Source organism: Phodopus roborovskii, unplaced genomic scaffold, assembly GCF_943737965.1.
Source record: "Phodopus roborovskii unplaced genomic scaffold, PHOROB, whole genome shotgun sequence".
Taxonomy (NCBI): Eukaryota; Metazoa; Chordata; class Mammalia; order Rodentia; family Cricetidae; genus Phodopus; species Phodopus roborovskii.
This window is the reverse complement of record NW_026126482.1, coordinates 20,506,024-20,531,530: the sequence shown is the minus strand read 5'-3', so window position 1 is coordinate 20,531,530 and position 25,507 is coordinate 20,506,024. Positions and strand designations below refer to the sequence as shown.

Genomic DNA, 25,507 nt, shown 5'->3' with positions numbered 1-25,507 from the left:
TCCAATGGAACCAAACACTGGCTCGTTGCAGACTGCTTTTGTTTTTTTCCACTTTTTGTCTCTGTTTTTGTCTCAGTAGATCTGGCCGGGTAGGGATTAAAAAGCCAGAAGAGCTGATGTTTGGTGCCTGCGTATAACCGGAATTGATGTTGTGTTGAAGGGCCTGGAAGTTTTTAGTAAATAGTATAATTCATCCCGATTTGGATTAGTGATTCATCTGAGTGGAAACCTCTGGAGCGTCCGTTCTGTGACAGACCTTTGTCCTAGCATCCCATCACTATGGGAGTTTTTGTTCGTTTTTTTTTTAAGAAAGGGTTTCAGCAGGTAGTCCTGGCTGGCTTATGTAGAACAATGGGGATTTTTATGAAGTCGTCACTTTGTTTTAAAATGCCACAGTAGTGTGAAAATTCAAGCGGTTTTTAAAGACTTCCGGGCAGACATTTTATTTTCTGTAATGGTTAGCTTCCATCTCTGAGTGCCATGGCTGCTCCCTGCTTCTCTGTTTGTCTGTAGTTGGTGCTGTTCTGTGTGACATGGAGCACAAGTGTCTGGAGCTGTCTTTTCCTTTGCAGCCCAGCACTTTAAGAATTTTCTTTTTACCCTCTAAATACCGCCCCCCTCATAGCCATTTTATAAGTTTGGGGACAGGGATCTAAAGAGGCCCAGCAGCTGGCTCTCAGCTGACACTATTAAATAGAAATGCAGTTCTCCGTGACCTTCAGTGACACTACTCCATGCCATGATTCCTGCTTCCTTTAGGAGTCAATGGGTATGTTTGTACACACGTTTTTCTATTTATTTTTAAGAGCCTTTAGGAATCTGTATCTAGATAGATGAATTGATTTTCCTGTGTGTGTAGTGTGTGTGTGTGGTGTGTGGTATGTGGTGTATGGTGTGTGTGGTGTGTGTGTGTGTGTGTGGTGTTGCTTGGGACTGAATCCAGAACTTCCCTTATGCTCAGCAAGCACTCTGTTACCAAGCTGTACCAGTGACCCTCCTTTTATTTTGAAGCAGTGTTGCTAAGTTTCCTTAGCTGGCCTTGAGCTCATTCTGTAGCCCAGGTAGGTCTTGAACTTCTCCTCCTGCCTCAGCCTCCCAAGTCATTGGTATTATAGGTCTGAATCATTAGGAACAGCTAACATTTTAATCTGAACTTCTACCCTAGGACAGGTCAATTTTCTTGTGGAGTGCTTTACTATGAATGAAGTAATTCAGCATGATCAGCACAGAAAAGCTTTCACACACACACACACACACACACACACACACACACACACACACACACACACAGAGAGAGAGAGAGAGAGAGAGAGAGAGAGAGAGAGAGAGAGAGAGACCACACATGCGTACGTTCAGCTTCCTTGCTGGGCCATTTATCCAGTGAGTTCTGGGTTTGCCCTGGCACCTGCTCTGCTCAGTCTCATTCGATCCAGATGACAGCAACAGAGACTTCAGGTTGGAAAAAGATTTCCTATGCTCTGTGTGAAAACCCACCAAATAGAGCAAACTCTGAAGGGTACAATGCGTGTTTCCTTTTCGGGCATCAATTTCATGTTTGGAGTACCAAGCAGGTCCTCCTGAAACTGGAGAAAAGAGAATCACCAAAATCACGGCTTTTATGTGTACTCACCCTCGCCCACATTTTCTCTGAAGGAGCGTTGATGCTCTGGATCTGCAGGGTAGTTCGCAGGGCTGCAGTCTGCTGGCCTGTTTGCTCCTTGTCATAGCTCCCCTTGAAGAATGTCGGCGTGCCTCTCTGCAGGTTTCTGACCTTAGAGACTCACAGTTCTCCAAGCTTGAAGACACAAGTTGGAAATGGAAAGGTGTTTAAAACTCTGGAAAGGGTCGAGTCCCTTCTGTCAGGTAAGGGTCACATCTCCGTAGTTGGGAAAGTCAGACCTACAGTGTCATGAATGGGATCCACCATTCATGTATTTGTGTATACACAAACGCGTAGAAAGTTCCTGTTACATCTACTTAAATGTTAAAGATACATAAAACATGCTCCTGCCCTTAAGCAGTCACACAGGTAGACTGAAACGTGTAGTGACGGGCACCTTGGTCATATATGCAGTGTCAAGAGAACACAAAGAAGAGAAGATGAAGAGGAGAGGAGAGGAGAGAAGATTAGGTGCATCTTGAGTGGTGGGTAAGGTTACAGGTTTTGTCATCAGGAATGGAGGGCAAAGGGCTCTTCACTGTGTGCAGTCAGTGGCTTTGGTCATGGACTTAGCTTGCTTTCTGCTCTCCACACCTTTTGTCTCATCTCGAATCCCCCTGTGAGCCGATTTACCATGTGTCTATTAATCTGGCTGAAACTACCTGCAGTGCCTGTTGTACCCATTATTAGCAGCTTGTGAGGGTACTGGAGCCATGTGCTTTTCCATTTTCCTCCCAAAGAAAGAAAAGTCATATTTAGAAATGTCACTTTTAAGTAGTTTAGATACAAAGCTTGGATTTTTGTTTTTCTTTTGAGACAAGGTTTCTCTTTGTAGCTTTGGATTAGAGTCTGCCCTGGAACTGTAGACCAGGATGGGGATTTTGACTTTTTTTTAATTTGGAAGAAAAATCAACTGGGTTTTCAGAGGGCTAGTGCTGGCCAATATTTTAATTTCTTTTCATTTCCTCACAGCTGTAAGATCTAGTTTTGGAGTGGTGTAGTGGTGTGTGTGTGTGTGTGTGTGTGTGTGTGTGTATTTATGGACTAGTATTAAAATACATATTCTTTAAAAAAAAAAACCCGATAGTTAAAGTACACACGCTATGTAGAAATATTTTTGAGAGCTGGCAATATAAATCTTTGCTAGAGGAAAGTTTCCCCTGTCAAGAACAAAATCAAAATTGAGTAGGTGTTGGAGCAGAAAAGTGAGGAATGGATCTGGCACACAGTAGCTGCTTAGTTAACTGTTTCCTGAACCCACTCAGCTGCCCTCATGAGGAAGACAAGCATTTCTAGAGCTGCATTCCAAGCAGAGGGCACTGGGAGTTGGTCTCCATTGCTTCTACAAGGATGGTAACAGCCTCCTGCAATTTTGGCTTCATAAACACAGTATTTTCTCATCTTGGCAAGGAGGAGGGGAAGGAATTTTCCTCTAAGACACTTGCAGTGGCATGGCAAGGGGACAAGAGTCTGTGACTCATTTGCTCTGCTGGACCCATGCATGGTTACCCAAGCTTCTCCATCCCCAATGGAGCAGAGAACCAGCAGGGAGCTACATGTCCCGTCCCAGCATCCTGTTCATGTCCCTGTAGGTCCTCACACCTGCATATATTTTAACTGCCAAACCGTCTGTGTTTACAAGGCAATCACTTAGGGCCGAGTCTGTTGATAGAAGTCATAGAGTACAGCACCAGGAATTACATAATTATATTTGTATATGTAGGTGTGTGTGTGTGTGTGTGTGTATAAATGTAACATGCATGTAGAAGATGATACACAACAAACATAGCCCTTAATAAATTGTGAGAAATGGACCTGACACCCAGATGAAAGCATACAACAATGCTGGAACCCTGGAAATTTTCACTGATGCCTCAAGCATGCTAGGGAAATGTTTTACTCATAAGCTCTATATCCAGACTTCTTTACATATTACTGAACCAGGCCTACGTTCCTAAGTGGGCTTTGAGCTGGTGGTCTGCCTCCCCCAGCCTCCTGCATAGCTGGGGCTGTAGACATGTGCCCTGAGGGTCTCTACTGTCCTTTCTCGACACCTAAAAGGCAGCGCTGCCCTTAGCGCTGGGCAAGGGTGATTCTGTGCAGAACCATGGGCTTTGGATCCGGACTTTTTTCCAGCCATGCACCTTCTAAAGGAATCTTTGGCCAAGAGGTAGTGTGAATGTGCAGACTGTGCTTGCCTTTCAAGACCACATGGAAAGTTATAGGACACTAGTAGTCCCAGCCCAGGGATTCTAGCCACTTCTGGGCCTTTTCCTCTGGCTCCTCCCTGGGGGTGGGGTGGGTATAGGATAAAAGTAGGCTTGAAGGCTGGGAGGTACATGACCGAGGGCACCAAGGCCCTTGAAACATGGGGTGGAAATGGGAGTCTGGGCCTGGGGACACACTGGTATCACGTGTTCCAATGTGAAGCTGTGAATGTCCCAATGGTTCTCAAGCTAAATAGAAGTTTTGCTTGCCAGCATTTTGGTGTAAGCTATAGTTCCTAAGTATATAGGCCTATAGTATACACTCTTACCTTAAATACCCCATTTTGGGGTGGGGGATTGTCCCAAATTTATTATTGGAAAAATATCCTATGTGGCATAATATAAACATTTTGAATAGTGCTGCTACAGAGGCCTTTACCTATCTATATTGTGCATAAACTGAGGCATGGGTGCGCCGGTTAGGTGATATATGTGTATTTTTTTTAACTTTAATGGGGACTCTCCAATGGTTTCCAGAGAAGTGTATGTCTTCATCAGCATGGTAAAGTACTTATATTGGCATATATTTATTTTTAGCTTTAGCCATTTTGTACTAGGAATAATTTCAGTATGTCATCACTCCTGTGAAAACTATCTGGGCTCCCCATGTTCAGATCCACTCTGTACATGAGGAGAGCAGCATGATTAGAGTAGCTAGGAGACACAAAGTTACTACTTAAATATCAGTGTGATATAAAAACAGTAATGGGAATATTCATGCTAATAGCCATGATTATTTGAAATGTGGCAGCTAAGGGAAGACCTGCAGTCTTGGAAGATCGAGGTGGTGAAGTCCAAGCTCTAATCAGACTCAGTTAGGGCTGTGATTTTAAGTTGCCACAGAGCATATGTAGCACATGGATCTAAGGGGTAAACCACCCCGTAGATATGCGCATGAATGGTGCTAGCTTAATTTGTTTGTTTGTTTTTGTTTTTGTTGTTAGTTTTTGTTTTTTGGTGTTTTTCGTGTTTGTTTGTTTGTTTTTCGAGACAGGGTTTCTCTGTATTGTTTTGGAGCTTGTCCTGGAACTAGCTCTGTAGACCAGGCTGGCTTTGAACTCATAGAGATTCACCTGCCTCTGCCTTCTGAGTGCTTGGATTAAAGGTTGTTAAATGTTCCCCACAGCTCCCCATAAAAGGGGTTGGTCCTGAGTGCTGTGCTACTGGGAGAGAGTGGAACCTCTGGAAAGTGGGGAGTTATTGTGGGAGGTCCTTGTTATTGGGGGTACTGTTAAGAGGGGACTAGGTAACTTTCCTTGGTGCTTTCTGGCCAAAGATGTGAGCACTTACCCAATTTGTTCAGTAATGTGTCACCCTCACCAACCCAGTGGGGCCTCTTGTTCTTAGACTTAAACCCTCTAAATCCATGAGCGAAATAAACTCTCTTGTGTTCATTAGCAGCACGCCTGTAGGAGCATGAACCTTACTGATGCCCTCTGAAGTGGTGTGTGTATCCCAGAGCATCCTCTGATAATTATGATTACACTGTACTGCACTGAGACAAAGGGAATCACTCATCACTGCTGGTGGAACATAAACTAGTCTAGCCACGTTGGAAATCAGTATGGAGGTGTCTGTTGCTGTGATAAAACACCATGACCTACAGCAGATTGAGGGAGGAAAGGGTTTATACATCTAGGCCACACTCCATCACTGAGGGAAGTCAGGGCAGGAACTCAGAGTAGGAACTTCGAGGCAGGAACCGAAGCAGAAACCATGTAAGAATGCATGGCTCTCCATGGCTTCTTCAGCCTGCTTTCTGATCCAACCCAGGACCAACTGCCCGGGTGACACCACCCAAAGTGGGTGGGGCCCTCCCACTTCTATCACTTGTGGTTCTTAGATTTCATATAGCTACATAAAAACATGTATATACATCTATCATGAAAGAAGAAGCAAACTGTTTAGGGGATCGAGATAACTGGGGGATGAGAAAAAGGAGAGATGTGGTCTCTGGGGGAGAATATTATCAAAATACATGTATATGCTTACACAAAAATAGTCTCCTGTAACCCAGTATAATATATTAGAAAAATAAGGAAAGACAAAGAAAACAGCGGTTGTCATGGGAAGCAAAGTTCCCCAACTCCCCCTGTCCACATGGATTCATTTCACATATGAACTCATTCCTCCCTGAACCCTTTATAAGGGAGCACCCGTCTGTTCCCCCCCCCCCTTCCCTGCCACCTCCCAGTCCCCCGCCACCCCCGACCCCCACTACCCCCCACCCCACCCCCATGCCAAGCTACTCTTCCACCTGTGGCTCAGTGCCATTCTCTCTCAGCTTCTTGGGGACATCTCAGAAATTGTCTCCTCTCTCCTGACTTGATCTCACAGTACTCAGATCAGAGTTGGGGATTCCTTGGTTGTTTGAATCCTTCTCCCAGGACCTCTATGTGAAATGGGAAGGGGTCAGTGCTGGGGACTGACTCCCCACCTTGTCCATTCATATGTTCATTCATATGCTGATGTCCTAACCCCTGGGGCTAGCACTGATTTTTGGAAACAGTGTTGTTGTGGCAATTTGGCCCAATAGCTGATTGAATGGGGTGGCTTCACTCAGTGTTCTTCTCTGGAAATATGTGACCCAATAAAACAGGGGAGGGGGTCCACATGCTTGAGTGAATTGAGGAGGCATTGCTGAGACAGTGGCTTGGTGACCTTTCCTGGGTCTTCCCGATTGCCCCTGGGAACTAGAGAACCAGCAGTTCATGGGTGGCATTACAGCCTAGTTCTGCATTGTGAGTATAATTTATTGACTGGGACCTGTTAATAAATCTGACTTGATCACAGAGTTCCCTCCCTTATTACCTGTATCTCCAGAGAAGACCACGCCCATTGGACCAAGCCATCCCATAAAATGGCTATTGGACCAAATTCCCACAACACATTGTCCTTGCAGATACACTAGTTAGTACTGTTCGAAAGGGGAATTTCAATCAATGCATACACAGAGGACAATAGAGATGAACAGACATGGTGAAGCATGGAGAAGACCTCTATCTGCATTCCTAGTATGGAAGCCTGGAACTGCTCTCTTCCTCAGCCCTCAAAGGAAACCAACTCTGGCAGACTTTAAATTCCAACTTCCAGTCTCTGGAAGAGGAAGATAATGGATCTTTGTGGTTCAGGCCCCACTCCCGGCTTCTTTTGATACTAGGAAACTAACCCTAGGAAGCTGTGTTAGGGTTTTATGCACTGACCTTTGCCATTTATTAGCTGCCATTCCTTACAAGTGGCTTCACTGACCCCTCAAAACATTAATCTCTTCATATATATAAAAAGGGATAGAGAAACATTTGCCTCATGGAGTACTGCAGAATATTTACACTGTGTGAATATGTGTCACTGTGATTGGTTGAATAAAGGACTGAATTACCAATAGCTCGTCAGGGAGAGATTAGGCAGGACTTCTGGGAGAGGATGAAAGGTGGAGTCACCAGTTAGACAAGGAGAAAACAGCACGAGCAGTACAGAGAGATGAGCTAACAAGCCACGCAACAGAACATAGATTAAAATCAACGGGTTAATTTAAGTTATAAGAGCGAGTGGGACAAGCCTAAGCTAAGGTTAAGCTTTCATAACTAATAAGTCTCCATGTCATTATTTGGGGCTGGTGGCCCAAAGGAAAGTCCAACTAGAGTGGAGCTTTATGACAATTAAATAAGTAACAAGTAACACACTGACCATAATGCCTGGCTGAATACATTTGCTGGTGCTACCAAAGCAAGGTAGCAAGAGAGGTATTAGCTTGCACTCAGTTCTTTTCATGGGTTGGAAAATCAAAATTGAAGACAGCGGCTCTCATGGCTGCACTCAGCACAGACTGTCTCAACTCCTGTGTTCTTGTAGCCGGCATTTTCTACTCCATGGCTCTTAGTACCGAGTATACATTTTCCCTATCTCTCCCAGCATGTATGATCCACCTGATGTTTGATCCTTACATTGAAGGTAGCTACTTGATAGGATAGGCTATGCCTTCCATCTTTCTATGATCCCTTTTCTGCCATAGGCAGCTGGCAGTGTGTTAGGATGTTCACAGCAGGGGGAAACTGAGCTACACATCTGGAGGCCCTGGATCTAGTCCAAGTGTGCAACTTGGGCAACTCAACCATTTCTGAGCCTCAGTCTTGTCATATGTAAAATGAAAGAGTCTGATAAAAATTCAGTCTCAACCCTGGATCTGGAAATATAATTGCTGAAACACTAGCAAAAGCATCAATAGCCCAGAGTCTGTCTCTCTTCAACCCTGTTGTATCGTGGGACATTCCCATTTGAACATCATAAATCGAGGGCAGCTCTCCACTTGACCTGCCTTTGAAGAATTGGCACTGTGAGGAAATGAATACAGGCCTGTGCCAGATTTACATCAAAGATGTCAGGAAAGACCATGATCTAGGAATCGGCAATGTCTCCTAGGAGAGCAGGACAAGCACAAGCACACTTCTTGAGCCCCTGATTGTACACAACACAAGGGTCTTTTGACCGACATATCTTCCTTAGCAACTTCATTCCCTGGGGCTGTGGAGCCCTGCTAATGTTTGGCCTGCCAGCTGATGATAGAGTTCTCCTAATATGTTGGGATTTGCACAGTTTATTTTGGTAGGTAACTAAGAGAGAAAGACGGAGATAATTACTCCCGTCATAAAACAGTCCATCAGCCACCTGCGTGCAGAGCAGAAAGTCAAAGCTTTTGCTGCTCTTTGGCAGGGAAGATGTGTTCAGTGTTCTCTTGGGCCCCATTTAGTGATCTAATCAAGTTACCTGTGGAAGTTTCCTGGTTCTAGTGTAATTTTTTCCATTTATGTAAAAATAATAAATAAATACCAGTGATCTTGTCAGGTCACGCCAAAGGAGATTTGTTGAGGATTTGGAATTCTAATGCATTGGACACACTTGAATTTGGCTAAACAATCAAAATGGGTGGTTTGGCTCAATTTAACTGATATCTTGTTGGTATCCAGCTCTTCAAATGACCTCAGCTCTTATAGATGGTTCCTTGGAGATGCTTGGCTTTTCAGGGAATTGGAAATCCTCAGGTATGAGGAAATCCTCAAGAGTTTCCTTTGTTTTAACTGGGGAAGACTCAATAAAGAAAGCAAAGTGAAAAGGACCCTGCTTGGGCATTTGAGTGTACACCTTGGAGGCATAGCAACAAAACCCTTCACATTTTAACATTCTCTACAAATAGCAAAATATTCCAAATGGGGCCAAAGCCTGAGGAAGAGGAAACATGGTGATCATGAAAGACAGGAGAGTGATGTTTGTAGTTCACTGCAAAGGTCTAAGGTGGTGTCTTGCTGGGTGCTGGCCCTGCTTTCCTCTGGTCTTTTTAGGAATCTTGCAGAAGAGAAAGCATGATGGCACCTTCTACCCCAGTACACTTTTTGGATGGTGACCCTTACCTCCCTTGTCCATCTGCTATTCATTTTATTTTCTTTACTAGGCCTCTGACTCATCTTTGCCTAGACCTTCGGGTTCCCTGAAGTCGTGGCTACTCCAGATGTGTGCCTCGGCCAGGACTTAACTTGCTGGAGTGGAGGTTGAAAAGTATCCATTACAAAGCCATGCAAGTACAGCTGTCCTCCCTTACCCGTGGTGTCAAAGTACTAAAATGTTAAATGGAAATTTCCAGAAATAGACAATTCCTGTGTCTTAGACAACTTGTATTGCAATATAATCATTTTATTTTTAGTTACTGCTGTTCATCTCCTGCTGTGTCCAGCTTGTGAACTGAGTGTTATCACAGGCAACTCGTGTGTGTGTGTGTGTGTGTGTGTGTGTGTGCGCGCGCGCACGCGCGCGCGCACGCGTGACATCCATGGTATCTACTAGGAGTCCTGAAATACATACCCACTTGGGGACAGCTTTTATCCAGATGAGAAATACGGAGGGTTTTAATTAAGCCGTTGATAGAAACATTGAAGAGAAAGAGAAGAAGGTCTCAATGAGTAGGAGAAAAGAACAGAGGCTGGGTATGATTAGAATGAAAGGGAATGGCTCCCGAGAGGAAGCTCAAGAGACTGGGTGAAGTCTGGTGTCACCGTGGGAAAGGAAATTAAGAAATAAGCCAACAAAACTGTGGTATTTAATGGGATATGTGACATTTTGGTTTCATGTTGGGGATGTCACATGGGGAAAGTCTAAGCAGCTATGCACACACATCTGGGATCTAAAGAGATGTGACTGGTAGAGACAGATACTTTGGAGTGTGGGGCTCAGAGATCGTGGTTCTGAAGCAGACATGCTATGCTGCTCACCAGCATAGCTTGTAAAATAATGAAGGGAGCTAGCAGTTACAGGGCTTTTTCAGAAAGTCCTGTCATCTCCTAGGCCCTGGCTGATCTTTGGGTGTCCCTTCAGCCATTTTATCCACATTGGTAGTGGCCCCTAAGCCTTAGCTGACAGATACCCAGCAGGACATTTTCACTGTCTTAAAGAGAAAGAGAAAGATTTTGGTCTCAATTTTTGTGTAACAGTAAGACAAAGCTTAGAAAACTAGGTTCTTGGATTGTTTGTTGTGGTTGTTAGTCTGGTTGGTTTTGCTTATGAAGATTTGATTTCCCAAGGGGTTAAAAGCCTGATGTATTTAGCAGAAGTCTGAATCAGTCTCAGGGAGGCACAGTATGGAAAGGGCCAGAGGAGCGAGAAGTTTAGAGTAGCATGTCGTCTTACAAACCACAAGAGGGGAGACTTCTACAGTTAGATTATGGGTGTTCAAAGGGGAGGTGATTTCAAGGGGGTAGTGGGGACAGACACCAGATGCCACTGGGTTGAACAGCGAGAGAAAAGAGAAATATGGACTCTTTTGTCAAATGTAGCATAGGACAGAAAAATAGAAACTACAACCCAGCAAAGAAGGAAGGGATGGCCAAAAGAAGGGGTGTGGGGGTGAGGGTGGCGCTCAATGGCTTTGGGAGGGAGGCAGGCAGAAGGTTGACCTGATGGCATGATCAACTCTTACCTGTCATGCAATTAGGATTGCCTTTCAGGGTTTTAGAAGCTGAGGTTCCTGGTGTGGCTTGCTTCCTTGTTACCCAGGAGCAGCAGCCAGCATAAGGTCACACTAAGAAACCAAACCCTGACACTTGACAGCTGCGTCCCTGCCAATGTTGTCTTGAAGTTGCAAAAAGGAAGAGTCCCTCTTCTAAAATGACATTACCTGTCACTTCTAATTATGTCTTCTAAATCGCCTCTGAGATTTGTCATTCTGGACACTGTGATAGAGACTTTTACTTTTTTAATGTTTAAAAATAAAATTCTGTAGCCCATCATGGGTGGTTCACACTTGTAATTTCAGGCAGGAGGATGCCTATGAATTTGTGGAAAGCCTGGGTTATATAGCGAGTTCCAGCCTGGGCTACCAGTTGATATTTGTCTCAAAAGCCATGAACAACAATATTGAATCTTAGTTTTCCACTAAAGAGCTGTTCTGATGGCTCTGCTTATAGGGAGCTACCTTGGAAAAACAACAGCAGAGGTAAGTGTCTGTCCAGTGTATACCTAACTTATTTCTACCATGACGAAATGAGAATCGCCAAAGTACTTTAAACAGTAGTGTAGAGGTTTGAATAAGAATGGCCCCCATCAGATCATAGATTTGAATGCTTGGTCACCAGGGAGTAGCGCTATTTGAAAGGATTAGGAAGTGTGGCCTTGTAGGTGGAAGTGTGTCATTGGGGTGGGCTTTACTGTTTCAAAAAACCCATGCCAAGCTCAGAGCCCCTCTCTTCCTGCCCCCTGTGGATCTGGATGTAGACCTCTCTGCTAACTCTGCCCACAGGCCACCTGACTATAATGGATTAAATCTCTGAAACTGTAAGCCAGCCCCAGTGAAATACTTTCCTTTATAAGAGTTGCTGTAGTCATGGTGTCTCTTCACAACAATAGAACAATGATAGACACAGACAGTCTTAGTGGGCAGTTAGGCTGCATTTTGTTTCATACACACACACACACACACACACACACACACACACACACATATATATATATATATATATATATATATATATATATTTGCCATCATACTAAAGTAGCAAAGATAAACAACCCTTGCAGCTACCATTTGGAGCATCCACCCATGTTACAAAGACTTGCCCACGTGCTTGGTTTATATAGAGTTGTGGTGGCTCTCATCTCAACTTGAGAAATTCATGAAACTCCACTGTTCCAACTCCTCTGGCCAGGGATGGGCACATGGCCCCACATTCAGAGCCAAGCCCCTTCTCTAGAGGTGGGGAATTACAGCAGAAAGGTCTTAGGTTTGCAGGTGCATGCATATACACTAGTTTCCTCAACATGAACTTTGTAGCTGTAAACTAACATCTGTTTTTGGTGTGAAAGAGAGAGCAAAAATTGTAGGAGTCACTGAGCTAGGGACAGGATTCGGTGGACTTCTGGTCTCCTGGTTCTTGAGTGCTGTCCCTTCTAGAAGTCTGACTGTCCTACCGTGGCACCACAAGATGTATTCTTGTCCCCACCGTGACCACCTCTTGCCTCTCCTCCTTTCCTTCTCCCCTAGCACCAAGTTGAGTTGACTGTCTTTTATTACTTGCAGTTAAAATAATCTTAGGGTATTCAGTTATATTTAAAAATAAAACAGCTGTGTGCAAAGCAAACAGTGTGGTGAACTTGCCTAGCATGCATAAATCCCTGGGGTCCGTGTCTAACAGCAAAGCCCTGTTTGGGTTGTACAATAACAAGTCTGATTTGAGGATTTGGGGGAGCCCCATCTTTTCATTAAACAACCTTGCCTACAATCTCATTCTCTCCAGAGCTCAGGAATCAGTCCCAGCAAGGATTGCTACACTCTGTCAGATTGTGGGTGAAAAGTCTGGTCAATGCAATGCCCAGGATAGGCGATGTGTTTCCATCAATCAGTTGAGAGCACTGTATTCTCTTCCAGAGGATCTAAGTTCAATTCTCAACACCCCCATGGCAGCTCACAACTGTCCGCTACTCCAGTTCCAGGGGATCTGACTTCCTCTTCTGGCTTCGGTGGGTACTAGGCAATCACATGGAACATAGATTACAAGTAGAAAAAACACTCGTACACATAAAATTGAAAACTAAAACAGAAAGGGGAGGGGAGTGGAGGGAAGAAGAAGGGAGAGGAAAAGCGGTAACCAATGGCTACCACCAAAATTGATACCTTTGCTTTCTCAGAAATGTTGCTCATTAGCTCATGATTCTAAATAGTTTATGGGATTGCTTCTCCTTGAGCTGCCCCACCTCCCACCCTCCTTATTCCCCTGGGCAGCAAGTGTTAGGCAGGCCTGGGTTCTGAGCATCTCCAACTCCATCCACCTCAGCCAGCAGCAACCATTTCTTTGGGGGAGGAAGGAAGCCAAACCCTCTGTAGAACATTAGACATGAGAAGGGACATGGGACATTCTTTCCCTGACTATAGAGCCGTTACCCGTCATATTCCCTGGTGGAGAGCAGGTTCAGCAAGTTGACTTGACCATGGAAGAGAAAACAGTGACTCATAGCACACTAAGGTTCATGACCTCCAGCCACTACTTTTCTTGAAATAGATTTCCAGTTTGCATTTTTCACCTTCATCGCCAAATACAGAATGTGAAGGAAAAAAAATCACATTTACTTGGGACTGCAGATAAATGGCAGATAAAACCAGAGGCGCCCAGTAAATTCTGAATGTCAGAGAAACAGCAAATATTTCACATGTTAAGTACATTTAATAAGCATTATTCATATTTTGCTAAACCCAGTCATTCTGGCTCTAGGCTCTGGCTTCACGGTGTAAGAACTCTGACTCTAAAAGGCTGAAGTTATTACAGGAGGGCCCCTTTGTTCTTGTCATTCCAAAGAAACAATAGTCCAGCATCTTTTCCTCCAGGGCTCAGACCAGCACCTCTGATGCCCAGTTGCAAATGTGACAATCAATACTAGCTACCCTTATGTCTCTGGTCACAACACAAGGAGACCACCCTGTTCCAGGGTGTGGCTCATCGTCCAGACAAATTGTGAGCTTCTTTCATTGTTGTTATTGGGGTTTTGTTGTTTGTTTGTTGGTTGGTTTTTAACACACAGTCTCACTATAGCCTGGGCTGATTTCAAATTCTCAGTGACCCCTCTGCATCAGTTTCCTGAGTGTTTAGATTAAGGACATGAACCACTATATCCAACTTTCACAGGAGGACACAAATGCTCTTTGGGTTTATGGAATTTACTGCTTCACCATCATAGGATACTGGTTTGCGTTTTTGGCAGGGAATATGCAGTTGTTTCACTAGATTTTATCACTAGATTTTATCTTTGTGTTCCCATGGCTCACACATACAGAATGACAGTGTACTCCACTGAGTCTGGAAATCTAATAAGCAGAATGTGTCTCGTGCAGTCCCTCTCAGACATGGGGAGGGGGGCTGTATCTGGAAGGCTGCCGGGGTGGTCATGTGACACGTGAGGAGCGAGGCATGATGAAGAAGCCAGCTCTCTGGTTATGAAGTGGCCTGCACAGATGACATGTGACCCACTGAAAGAGCGTGTTCCAGGCCACACAGACAATCAAGCTCTTCATCTGTCCTACAGAGATTTCAGACACACGTTATGTATGGCTGTACAGTTTCTCAGGCTTCCCCCTTCATCAAAGAAGGAAAGTGCTTGTCTAGCACAAGCCAGGCTCTGGGTTTGATCTGCAGCATGAGAGGGGAGGGGTAAGAGAAAAGGAGGAGCAGCAGGGAGTGGAGGGGGGGACCTCAAACCTTCGAAGACTTCTTGGAAAGTGTGCCCTCAAGTTAGATGGGGCCCACATTGCACATATAGCAGGCTCTGACAGGCATAACGACAATGAACTTAGTTCCCAACACCCTACCTCCCAGGGACGGAGGAGACAGGCAGACACCACAGACAATGGGGTTGTCTCTTCGGAACCTCAGACTCCTGGGCTCTAGCTCTGAGTGAGTCAACAGTCTGTCTTTCATCTGAACGGCCTGGCTGGGTCAATGGCACAGCTGTGAACAGGATTAGGCTTTCTGGAAATGGTGAACTCGTGGAAGAACAATTAAGGACAGCAGCTGTGTTCAAATCTGGGTCACAAGAGTGGCAACAGACCTGTCCCGGAAGCTACACCTCACGGAATGAGAGACAGTCACCAGCAAGCAATGACCGGGCCGGAGGAAGAAGAGCGATGCAATTGTAAGTCAGAGACACCAAACTCTCAGCAAGCTGGGTGGGTGAAAGGCTGGGTGTGTCACATTACAGGTACCCATTTAAAAGTGCCATGACCCTGGGGAGCATTGCAGGTCAGACACACAATTGCTTCCAAACAAGTGGTGGGTACAATGAGCAAAAGGTTTTATCTGTAGGTTTTCTTTTATGTCTCTTGGGGGATTTGGGAAAGCTGGAGTTTGAAACATAAGCCTACCTTGGATATTCTTTTCCCTTTGGCTAGATCTAAACCTTGAGAGAGAAAGAGTCCCTAGGTGATTCACTGAATTTTAATGAACCCAAGCATGGCTATTGGGTCCTAATATTCTTCTCAGGAAGGTACATTGCTGCAGGGTGTCTTACACCTCTGGCTTTGTCTTACTACTTAAAAGCAAAAATGACTAGACGAGGCATCCAACATTGGGGCTTATCTAGGGTTTTTGGGCTCCAAACAGGAGTCAAGATTTTAGGGAAAGTGTCTATGGAAGGCCAAGGATTTTGCATCTTGGAATAAATGCATTATATGGGGCTGTGTCCAGTAACAAAATTAAGCCAAAGAAAGAGGCTTGGGAGTAACTGTTAGGGAGCTGAGTTCCTGCTGGAGAATCAGCCAGCTGAGCATATGTGCTTGGTTGCACAAGAGCAAAGGAAACCAAGGGGTGTCCCTCTGGGGGTAGAATTTTGGATCTGGTATTGACACTGTCAGACATTTGACTGAGGATGAAGGAGAAAGGGTAGTACCTACTCCTTCTTCAACTCCACATGGCCAGAGTGTCTCTGGCCTTTCCAGTCTCCTCCCCCTCCCATCCTTGTTTGCCAGTGGCTCAGTGGAATGGAGTTCGGGGTTCCCACTATAACCTCTACAGACACGTGCACCGGAGTCAAGGAATGGGTGTACTGATGTCCTGGTTCTCAGGGGTAGTCTAGCCTTGCTGACCCAGTGTCCGGGAGTGAGACCTGGGAATATGCACTGTGCCCAGAATGAACCCTTAGATGACTCTCATGCACTCAACTTCAGAAGCACCAGTAGAAGGGAAAAGGTCTTTTCATTAGCAGCTAAGAAATTCAAGTTCAAAAGGCTGGAGGGGTGGCTCAGCAGTTAAGTGTACTGGCTGCTTTTCCAGAGGACCTTGGTTCAATCCTCAGGTCACAACTAACTCCAGCTCAGGGTACTCTGATGCCCTCTTCTTCCTTCATGGGTACCAGGCATACATGTAGATAAAATATACATACACATAAAATAAAACTTAGAAGAATAAAAATCCAAGTTCAAATCCATTTATACCTTGGTGATCTTGGACAACTTACTTATTAATTCCTGATCTCATTTCCCATTTGTAAAAATGGACAGACTACTTAATTGGAGCATTTATTTTTCTTCACCACTTAATTGGAGCATTTATTTTTCTTCATGAGAATTAAAAGATACAGGACATGTGACAAGGCTGATGAATATCAAGCTGTTGTCAAATATTAACATATGCTACTCTAGAGAGTTAGAAATGGGGTAGTATGATAAGAAAAACCTTTTAAGGCTTTAAGTGTCTGTGTGTGTGTGTGTGTGTGTGTGTGTGTGTGTGCGTGTGTGTGTGTGTGTGTGTGCGTGTGTGTTGGTTTGAACAAGAATGGTAAGAGTGACTTCCATAAGCTCACACATTTGAATGCTTACTCACCAAGGAGTAGCACTATTTGAAAGGATTAGAAGAATCAGGAGGTGTGGTCTTGTTGGAGGAAGTTTGTCACTTTGAGGTTTCAAAAGTCTATGCCAAGGCCAGTGTCTCTCTCAGTCTGTAGATTAGCATATAGTTCTCAGCCATTACTCCAGAGCCACGCTATCAATGGACTAAATATCTGAAACCATAAGCAAGTCCCCAATTAAATACTTTCTTTTTAAGAGTTATCTTGGTCGTGGTATCTCTTCACAGCAACAGTGACCAGAGCAGTGTGTGTGTGTGTGTGTGTGTGTGTGTGTGTGTGTGTAGTGATTTTAGATATTGACGTAACTCTCTTTGTGTGGGCCCAGAGCAAGGAAACTTGACACTAAGTAGTAGCTCTATTTCCTACTAACGCTTCAGTGTCGTATCCAGGATTGGGGACTGGGAGCTATCAGTAATAAAGAGACACTTTCAGAAGGCAGACACTGGCTACCATTGAAAGCTCTGGTGCCCTCATCTATGTTCTTGAGCAGCATGGACACTTGTCTGTGAATTTTAATCAGGGTGACACTGGCCATGTTCAGTGACTTGATTATCATGCAGAAATAAAGATCACCATCGGCAGCTGGTGGGTAGATGCTGTCCTGGTTTTCTTTCTATTGCTGTGGTAAAAACCATGGCCAAAAACCAACTTGAGGAGAAAGGGACTATTTAGCTTATTCTGATCATAGTCTATTATTGGGGAAGTTAGAGCAGGAATTCAAGCAGGGCAGAAACCTAGATAGAGACAGGAACTGAAGGAGGGACCTTGGAAGTCACCGCTTGCTGGCTCAATTTTCATGGCTCACTCAGTTTGCTTCTGATACCCACCCAGGACTGCTGCCAAGGTGTGGCACCACCCACAATGGGTGGGGCCCCACCACATCAATCAAGAAAATGTCCCACAGGCTTCCCTACTGTCCAGTGGGATTGAGACATTTTCTAGGTTGAGATTCTGTCTTCCCAGATGACTCTAGCTTTGGAAAAACACAAAAACGAACACAAACACCCAATCAGCACAGAGGCCAAGGATGGTGTGTAATCTAATTGAAGTACTTGGGATAGAGTCTCTCAACAGTTATCTCACCCAGGATGTTGGCAGGGCTGAGGCTGAGAAAGCCTGTTCTGAGTTACCACAGAAGACTTGTCCACAGGCAATGATGGACAGAATCATCCAGTGGTAAAACACTCCCTGTGACAGCCATTAGCTGCTGTATTGCAAAAGCTTGCAGAAACACAGTGGGTCTTGGTGACTGGTGAGCTGGTGATGCTCTATTAACTACTGTTCAGGTAGCCTGTTTCCTGCCTGTTTTCATACTGAAAAATCAGGGAAAGCAGATTCTCCATAGAGGTGGATGGAAGTTGCTTTATTCTTGGAATAATTTTGGTTTCTTACCAAGGATAGAGCAGGCAAAAAGTGATGGGGGGCAGAGGTGTCCAGCAGGGTTGACACTTTGGAGAGCCACATCCATGCCAGCACACCTCAGGAGTTTGGGGGATGTCACAGAGTCCTCAGTGTCTACAGATATATCCAAATGGCCATGGGGTGCTGCTGACAATCACTGGCCAGGCCAGGAGAAATGGCTCTCATGTGAACCCACAGTTCAAAATGACCCAAATCTGGAAACTTCTTAGGGTTACTAATCCCACACTATAAGTTTTTGTTTCAGGTTTCATGAAATTCTTAAAAAAAAAAAAAATTGTACAAAACTACCTTCAGGCCATGAATTTAAGGAGCATAGAAAACATAAATGAATGTGCTGTCTGGTCTTGGGTCCACCTCCAGACAGACACCTCCTTAAGTAAGTATATACAAATAAATTAAAAGGTACAAAATCTGAAACGCTTTTGGTCTCAGCAGTTTTGGTTAAGAGAATGTGCAGCCCAACCTGTGTCTTTCCTTCTCACGCTCCTCATCTCCATTTCATCCATGTCCCCTGGAATCTCCAGGGTGGAGCATTAATTAAGCCACTTCTCTAGCTCTTCGTTCTCTCGGATCTCCCGCCTCTGTGTGTGTCTTTTCTACCTATATTTGGGGGTGCTGCTCCTCTGGCAATCAATGCCACTGGCTGCCCAGACTCCTGCTGTTCACAGCCCTCTGTGTGAATGGTGGCTGGCTGCCGCTGCTCCTCACAAGTGCACTTTCCACAGCCCATCATCCCTTTCCTATCTCCATGCATCCTTCTTTCTTATGGCCAACACCCCAAGGTAGGCCACCTGTGCTGTTGCATAGGGCCCTTTGATGGGCCTGAGATTTCCTGCCATCGCATTAAAAGTCTTATTTGGAGGGGGTTAGAAAAATGGTTCTGCAGTTAGGAGCACCGGTTGCTCTTCCAGGGGATCCAGGTCTGTTCCTAGAACACACAAGGTAGTTCATCACCATCTAGGTCTAGGGTCACCATTCCCTGGTCTCTGAGAGCGCCAGGAAAGCACATGGTGCACGTACATACATGTAGATAATACACACACGCATATACTCTCTCTTTCTCTCTCTGGTAAGTTTTTGTACAAAGTAGAAAAAAGCCAAGGCAACATGTCAAAGAGCAGGAAGCATGTACAATATGTATGCCTGTACTTCTGGGCTACCTTACTTAGAGAGCACATTCACCATGAGCATCTGTAGTATGTGTGTCCACCCTGTGTGAGAGTTCGTGGACTCTCAGGGGAATTCAAGAGCACCACATTTCACTGTGGAGAGAAACGGAAGCTGGTTGTCCCCGGAGGCCACACTTTCCATGCTATGATGAGATGAAAACCTACCCCCAGCATGGATGCCAGTGGTTTTCTAGCACTCAAGGTAGGTAAGAAGCCTAACCTCATCCTTACTCATTTTACTACCTGCCTTTGTCAAGAGATAGCTATGGAAATGAAGACACTAAGGGGAACTCACGAGCTTTGCTGCTAATCTTTCCTCTCTCATGGAGGAGCCAGTGGCAGAGAATGTCGGTAGCGCTTGTTTATTTAGACCAAGAAGTAATTTAATTTTTTATTACCTGTTTGAAGGGGGGAGAGAAAGAGAGAGAGGGAAAGAGAGAGGGAGAGAAAGAGCGAGAGAGAGCATATGAAGCTGGATGTGTAGGGACGTGGGGAAGATCTGGGAGGAGACGGGGTGAGGGGACCCATGATCAGAATATATTGAATGACTTTTCAATTAAAAACAAAAGAAGCAGAGTGAAAGCAGTTGACTTGGTTCTGAGCAGTTTCCATTGTTCCAGTTCGAATGGAATATGCAAATCATGTATTTTTGGCCACTTAGCATATGGGTTCAATTCTCCTTTGTTTGCATTTGAGCTGATACTGTAGAAATGAAAGGGAAGACTCATGCTAACAATTGAAATTTTTGAATTTTCTCTTACTTGGAGTGGCATTAAATCACACGAAATGTTTAAAAAAAAAAAAAAACACACATGGAAAGTCAGAAGACTGTGGACAAAAGGAAACTTTTATATTAATTGGAACACATTTTTGTAATTTTGGCAAAAGGCACCATATTTTCAGGTTGTGTTGGCCCATCTATATGGTTAGCTACTGGTGACAAACACCAAGAGAACCTATATATCTTTGCTAGAAGACTGAGAGCCCACCTTGCCAAGGTCCTGGGAGGCTCCTGAGAACTGATGTTCCCTGGGAGAAACGCTCAACCAATGGGAAACAGACGTGGAGGTGTAAGTACTCCAGCTCCTGTATCTCTCTCCAGAACAGCTGGGATGTGGCCTGCACTGGCTTCACATTTCCTATGGAATTGGCCCCAAACTGCTTCTGTAAATGCTGGCTGTGCATCTTCTCGGGCTCCTTCCCTGCCTGATCCCTCCTTACCCAAGCTTCCTAAACAACCAGATTCTCTCCTGCAGAACTCCCTGTCTCTGTCCAGAGTTCTGGCCCCAGCTAGTGGGGTGATCTGAGTCATGTTCTGAACAGACTCACCATCCTGACGAGTTCTGTGACCCATTTCCACCAAGATGGCTATTTTATATAAGTAGTCAATGTAAATAAAGATCAAGTTGTGGGGCAGAAACCTCAACAGGAGGAGACACTTACATGAAATTTGGGTTTTTCTCAAAGCCTAGTGCTGCACACCCATGAGTCCAGCTATTCAAGAGCCAGAGGCAAGAAGATCACAAGACAGAGGTCAGCTTTGCCTATAGAAAAAGTCCCAGGCTGTCCTGGTAACTTAGTGAGACTTTGTCTCAAAGATGTAAAGTACAAAAAGGGTTAAGTTATAGCTCAGTAGTAAAACTCTTGCCAAGAATGTTAAAAATTTAAATCTCTAGAAACCCTCACCTCAAAGAAAGACAGAGACAGAAAGACAGACTGACATAAACAAAACCAGACAGACAGACAGACAGACAGACAGACAGACAGACACACACACACACACACACACACACACACACACACACACACACACACACCAGGGGTTAAGTTATGTACTAAAACATCCTATACAAGAATCTTCCCACTCAGATGAGCAGAAATTCAGGGAGAAACCTGAAGAATGGCTCCTTCGCAGGTAATACTCTTGGCAGATTTTCACCACTGATGACCAGGTAAACAGAGATCAGGTGGCTTGGACAACAGGAAATCATACTTCCTATTCCATGGTGTCCCTAGTTCTGGTTGTTTTGATAAGGGAGTAGAAGGTAAAGCTAAGCAACAGTAAGCTTTAATTTCCCTCTTAGACTTAGTTGTAATCTGTTCCTCAAGAGTTGGCTTGGAGCTAAGCCCCAGATCATCTTTGCCACCCACTTAGGTAAAGGTCACTCAATACAAGTGACCTTAGGACCATTGTCCTCTATATGGGGAGGATTTTTATCCATGCTTCAAAGTCAACATAACTAGCAATAGCTAAGGAAAGTCTGTGTCATCTCTAGACACTGATTCTCTTCCCCTTCTGCCTAGAACTGTCATGGGAATCCTGAACTAATCACTCTAACGCCAGTGAGAATGGAAGAGAGGAGGTGTCCCTCCATGGATGGAGCCAGGACAGCTTGGGTCCAGTCTGCATTCCCATTTTATACTCTAAAACTCAAGGTGGTTGGGCAAGCAAGTGAGATTCTACAGAAGTGTTCATGGTTAAGGGCAGCAGGTTAAGATCAATGATCTATTGTTTCAGCTGATTCTCCAGGTCACTCTGTTTCAGGCAGCAAGTGAAATCATGTTTGGCAAGAAGGCAATGCTTTAACTAAATCAGTAAATAAATCAATAATTTATTATCTAAAAACTGATCTTTTCAACCTTATTCTACTTTAGACTCCCCATATAAATATCTGTGTTTTTATCAGCTGCCTCCCCTAGGCTACAAGTTCTTCCAGACAAACCTTTTGCCTCACTCATCGGTGAGGCCTGTCTTGTGCAATACTTGCCACTGGATCTCAAAAGAGTTTGGTTGTTTAAATAATACTAGCGGTGGTTCATGAGCTGGGGTCTATGCTGAGTGCTTTCTGTAAGCTACCTGTTGTTTCCCCTTTCCTAACAACTTAGTAGTATCTATCGGGGGCCAATGTCTTCATTGTGCAATTAGAGCAGTGAAGCTAAAGGCGGTTTAGAAGTTCACTCAAGAGCTCACCTCCTCCCTGTTCATAGAACCCACCCTAACCCAGGTTTTCTGGCAGCAGAGACTGTATTCTTGAGGCTGTATTAAATAATGTTTGCTGAGTAGCCATTTCCAAGGCTGTCAGTTAGAACACTCATTAGGAAAAGACTCATCTGCACAACACCCTTTTAATTAAACAGCATTACCAAGTCCCTCTGGCTACAAAGAATCCATTTGTATCTCCCAATTCTACATAGAATCGGTTTTCATTTTAGCAAGTTGCTCCCACCTCCTCTGATGGACCCAGTTATCAAAAGGTCCGCTTCACACGCACTAACACTGGCATGAGTCGAGTGCACAGCTGTGGGCCCTCCCAACCCACAGCTGGTTCCTCCCAGCTCATGATTACAGGAACTCCACCAAGTTACATTACATGTGAGAAATTCATAAGGTTGGCATTAATAGACAGATTCAGAATACTGGTATCTTCCACTCCATTAGGCAGATGAGAAAAGAATATATTTTTCCTTCCTTTCTAGCTTTCTTGTGTATATATGTGTGAAACCCTTCCTCTTTCATGCCTAGCCTTTATTGTTTCCAAGTATTACCAGCCTATGAGTTTCACATTGAGTCATCTGGACATAGGGGACTTTCAGAGCCTAATGGGTGGGATTTTATATTGCATTTCTTTTCAATTCTGTGTGCATTTAAGTAAACAAAGCACATAAGAATGTGCCATCTTCCCTACTGTCTACTTGTCACAGCTTTTGTCACAGAGAACGGGGGGAGCAGAGGGATGGTTGTCTAAGGTGTGGTCAAGGCTGTGGATTTGCCTGGTGCCTGGTTGATCCCACTCCTCTGGTAACTTGTTTCCTCATCCTCCCAGGAACAAAAGGACCCATGGTTAGGGAAGTCTGGGTTTGGAGTGTCATTAACAGCCACCCAAACTTTCGAATGACTAATTTGCAAACGTATAACAGATGGATTAAACAGGAGGAACCATTTTAAGAACCACAAAAAAAGAGAGAGAGAGAGATGAGGCAGAGCTGTGTAATGGGGAAAGTGACTAATCCACAGTTAGGAAGACTTCTGTTTTAGATAAAGTGACATCACACATTTTCTCCAAACTGGAACTCCTACAACGACAAAGATTAGTACTGATAATTAGGCCAAGACAACAGGGTCTAATGGGTACTACCCTGGTCATGGCAGTCACGGGACACGGCTAGCATGACCTCCAGCAGGCCAGTTTGTGTTGCTGCATCTCAGCTTCTTTTGCAGAAAATCAAGGACCTCATTCTAATGTCTTCACATGGTCTCTGTGTTTCAAAATAATCATATCAACTAACGCTGGGTGATGTAACAATCAGAGCCTTTGGTCGGCATTAAATGACCAGCACTGCCCAATGCTGATGTTATTTTAGGTTAAATAAACCAGTCCAAACCAAGCAAACACAGAAAACATGGCATTTTGATATAACTGGTATTTTTCATTAAAGTAAATCTAATAGTTCTGCTATTATTTTGAAAAGTGTTGGCAGTTTTAAGATCCTTCCCAGAATATTTATGACCAATAGACCACTAAGTCTCAAGGTTGAAAACCACATTAATGGATGCTGCTCTTTTTATCCAGACCCAGTTCTAACATCTCTGGTCACCTGACAGCTCTGGTGTCACCTTACCGCCTGTGACATATAGACAGAGAGAGGTACTAGAAAATGAAAGACACTTAGGAAGCAGGCAGAAGCACCTGGATGCGGTGCCTGTGGAGGCAGAGGGAGCTTTGCCTTGGGGGCATTTCCCTCCTACATAAGGGTTCTTGCCCCACCTCTGGGGAAATTCTTAGGGTGTATTCACATCAGGATATGAACAGGAAGCAGGAATAGAATATCTGTGCAATTGCTCATTCTCGCCTCCTCTCTTCCACCCATATGATCTCACTCTGGGGCCAAAGAATGAACAGCCCTGGAGGGGCACCTCCACAGATTTAGGATAGCAGAAAGCAGAGAGCAGAAAAAAAAAAAAAAAAGGACATGCCTGTTGCTAAATGTCCCATGACTTGCATTAACATTCTAGTTTCTAGGGCAATAAATTTTGTGATGTGCTATCCACCCAGTGTGTTGGGAAATGTATGTGTGGGGTGGTGTGACAAGGACACCAGTTAGCAACGACTGCTCAGTGAAACCCTTATAATGAAGATTTATCTTACTCAAAATGTCAAAGGCACCTTCTATGAGAAAACAAAATCTAAGAATTTCCTTCAATTGTTCCATAGAAAACACTATTTGGCCATGCTATACTGGTTCAGATTATACTGGGTAACTTGGTATGATGCTGCATCCGGTAGACAGTAGAGCATATTGGTTTCCACAAGTCTGATAAAAGGACTAAGTCACCATCATCACCCAAGTCATCCAGAAACTCTTTCTACCGCAGGCTCACGTACACGCGGTATGCTGTGGGGTGGCTTCTCTTTTATCTCAATGTCATCACAATTGCTGAATCATTGTCTTTATTTTCTCATGAGATCATTGCCACCATCCCCCAAAGCAGAAGAATACTAGTTAAACCCATGGTTTAGTCATGCCATTGCCAGGGTGGGCCTCCGGCCACTTTAACTGGCCCTGTTCTGGCTTCAGTTCCATTCAGTTAGGAGTATGTGTGATAAAAAAGCTTTTCTGCAGTCTTCCCACACCAGAGTTGGTCCAGTTCTTCTGTGAGTTAATGGTCCCATGGGAGGCAGGCCAAGGGCTTTCCTTCTCTACAAGATGACTCCCGAAAAGAGGTCAGCAAGGAACCACAAAGGGAGCTCTAACCATAAATATTTCAGAACCTGATTTCCTTAAGAATCTTAAATAATGAAAACCATTTGCCTGTTTAAGACTTTTAAGTCTTCCCAATGCCTTGCTTCAGAATCCCATGGTGAGATACATGTATGACATCATGATTGAGAGGAATGTACAGCCCATAAAACCATGCCTGGGGCACGGAGAAGTGCTAAGCTCTCAAGAGGGCCCAGGGACAAATACGCAAATGTGGCCCAGCACATGTCAAAGATTCATGTAAGGATAAACATTTTTATGACTCTGTTCCTAGGAAGAGAGACACAGCCTGGGATTAGAATTTATAGCCGGCATGTTGCAATGAGGCAGTGATGGCCATTTAGTGTGCAAATGGC

At 44.4% G+C, this 25,507-nt stretch overlaps 1 protein-coding gene across 1 annotated transcript in view; it reads right to left on the bottom strand.

Annotated features, from left to right (window-relative positions):
• The window catches only part of Nedd9 (neural precursor cell expressed, developmentally down-regulated 9), a 166,853-nt gene that overhangs the window by 101,677 nt on the left and 39,669 nt on the right, over window positions 1-25,507 (bottom strand). The window contains exon 2 of the mRNA XM_051194383.1: window positions 1,631-1,795. Within this exon, the coding sequence (XP_051050340.1) occupies window positions 1,631-1,642 (12 nt within the window). The 5' untranslated portion in view covers window positions 1,643-1,795. The remainder of the gene's footprint in view (window positions 1-1,630; window positions 1,796-25,507) is intronic.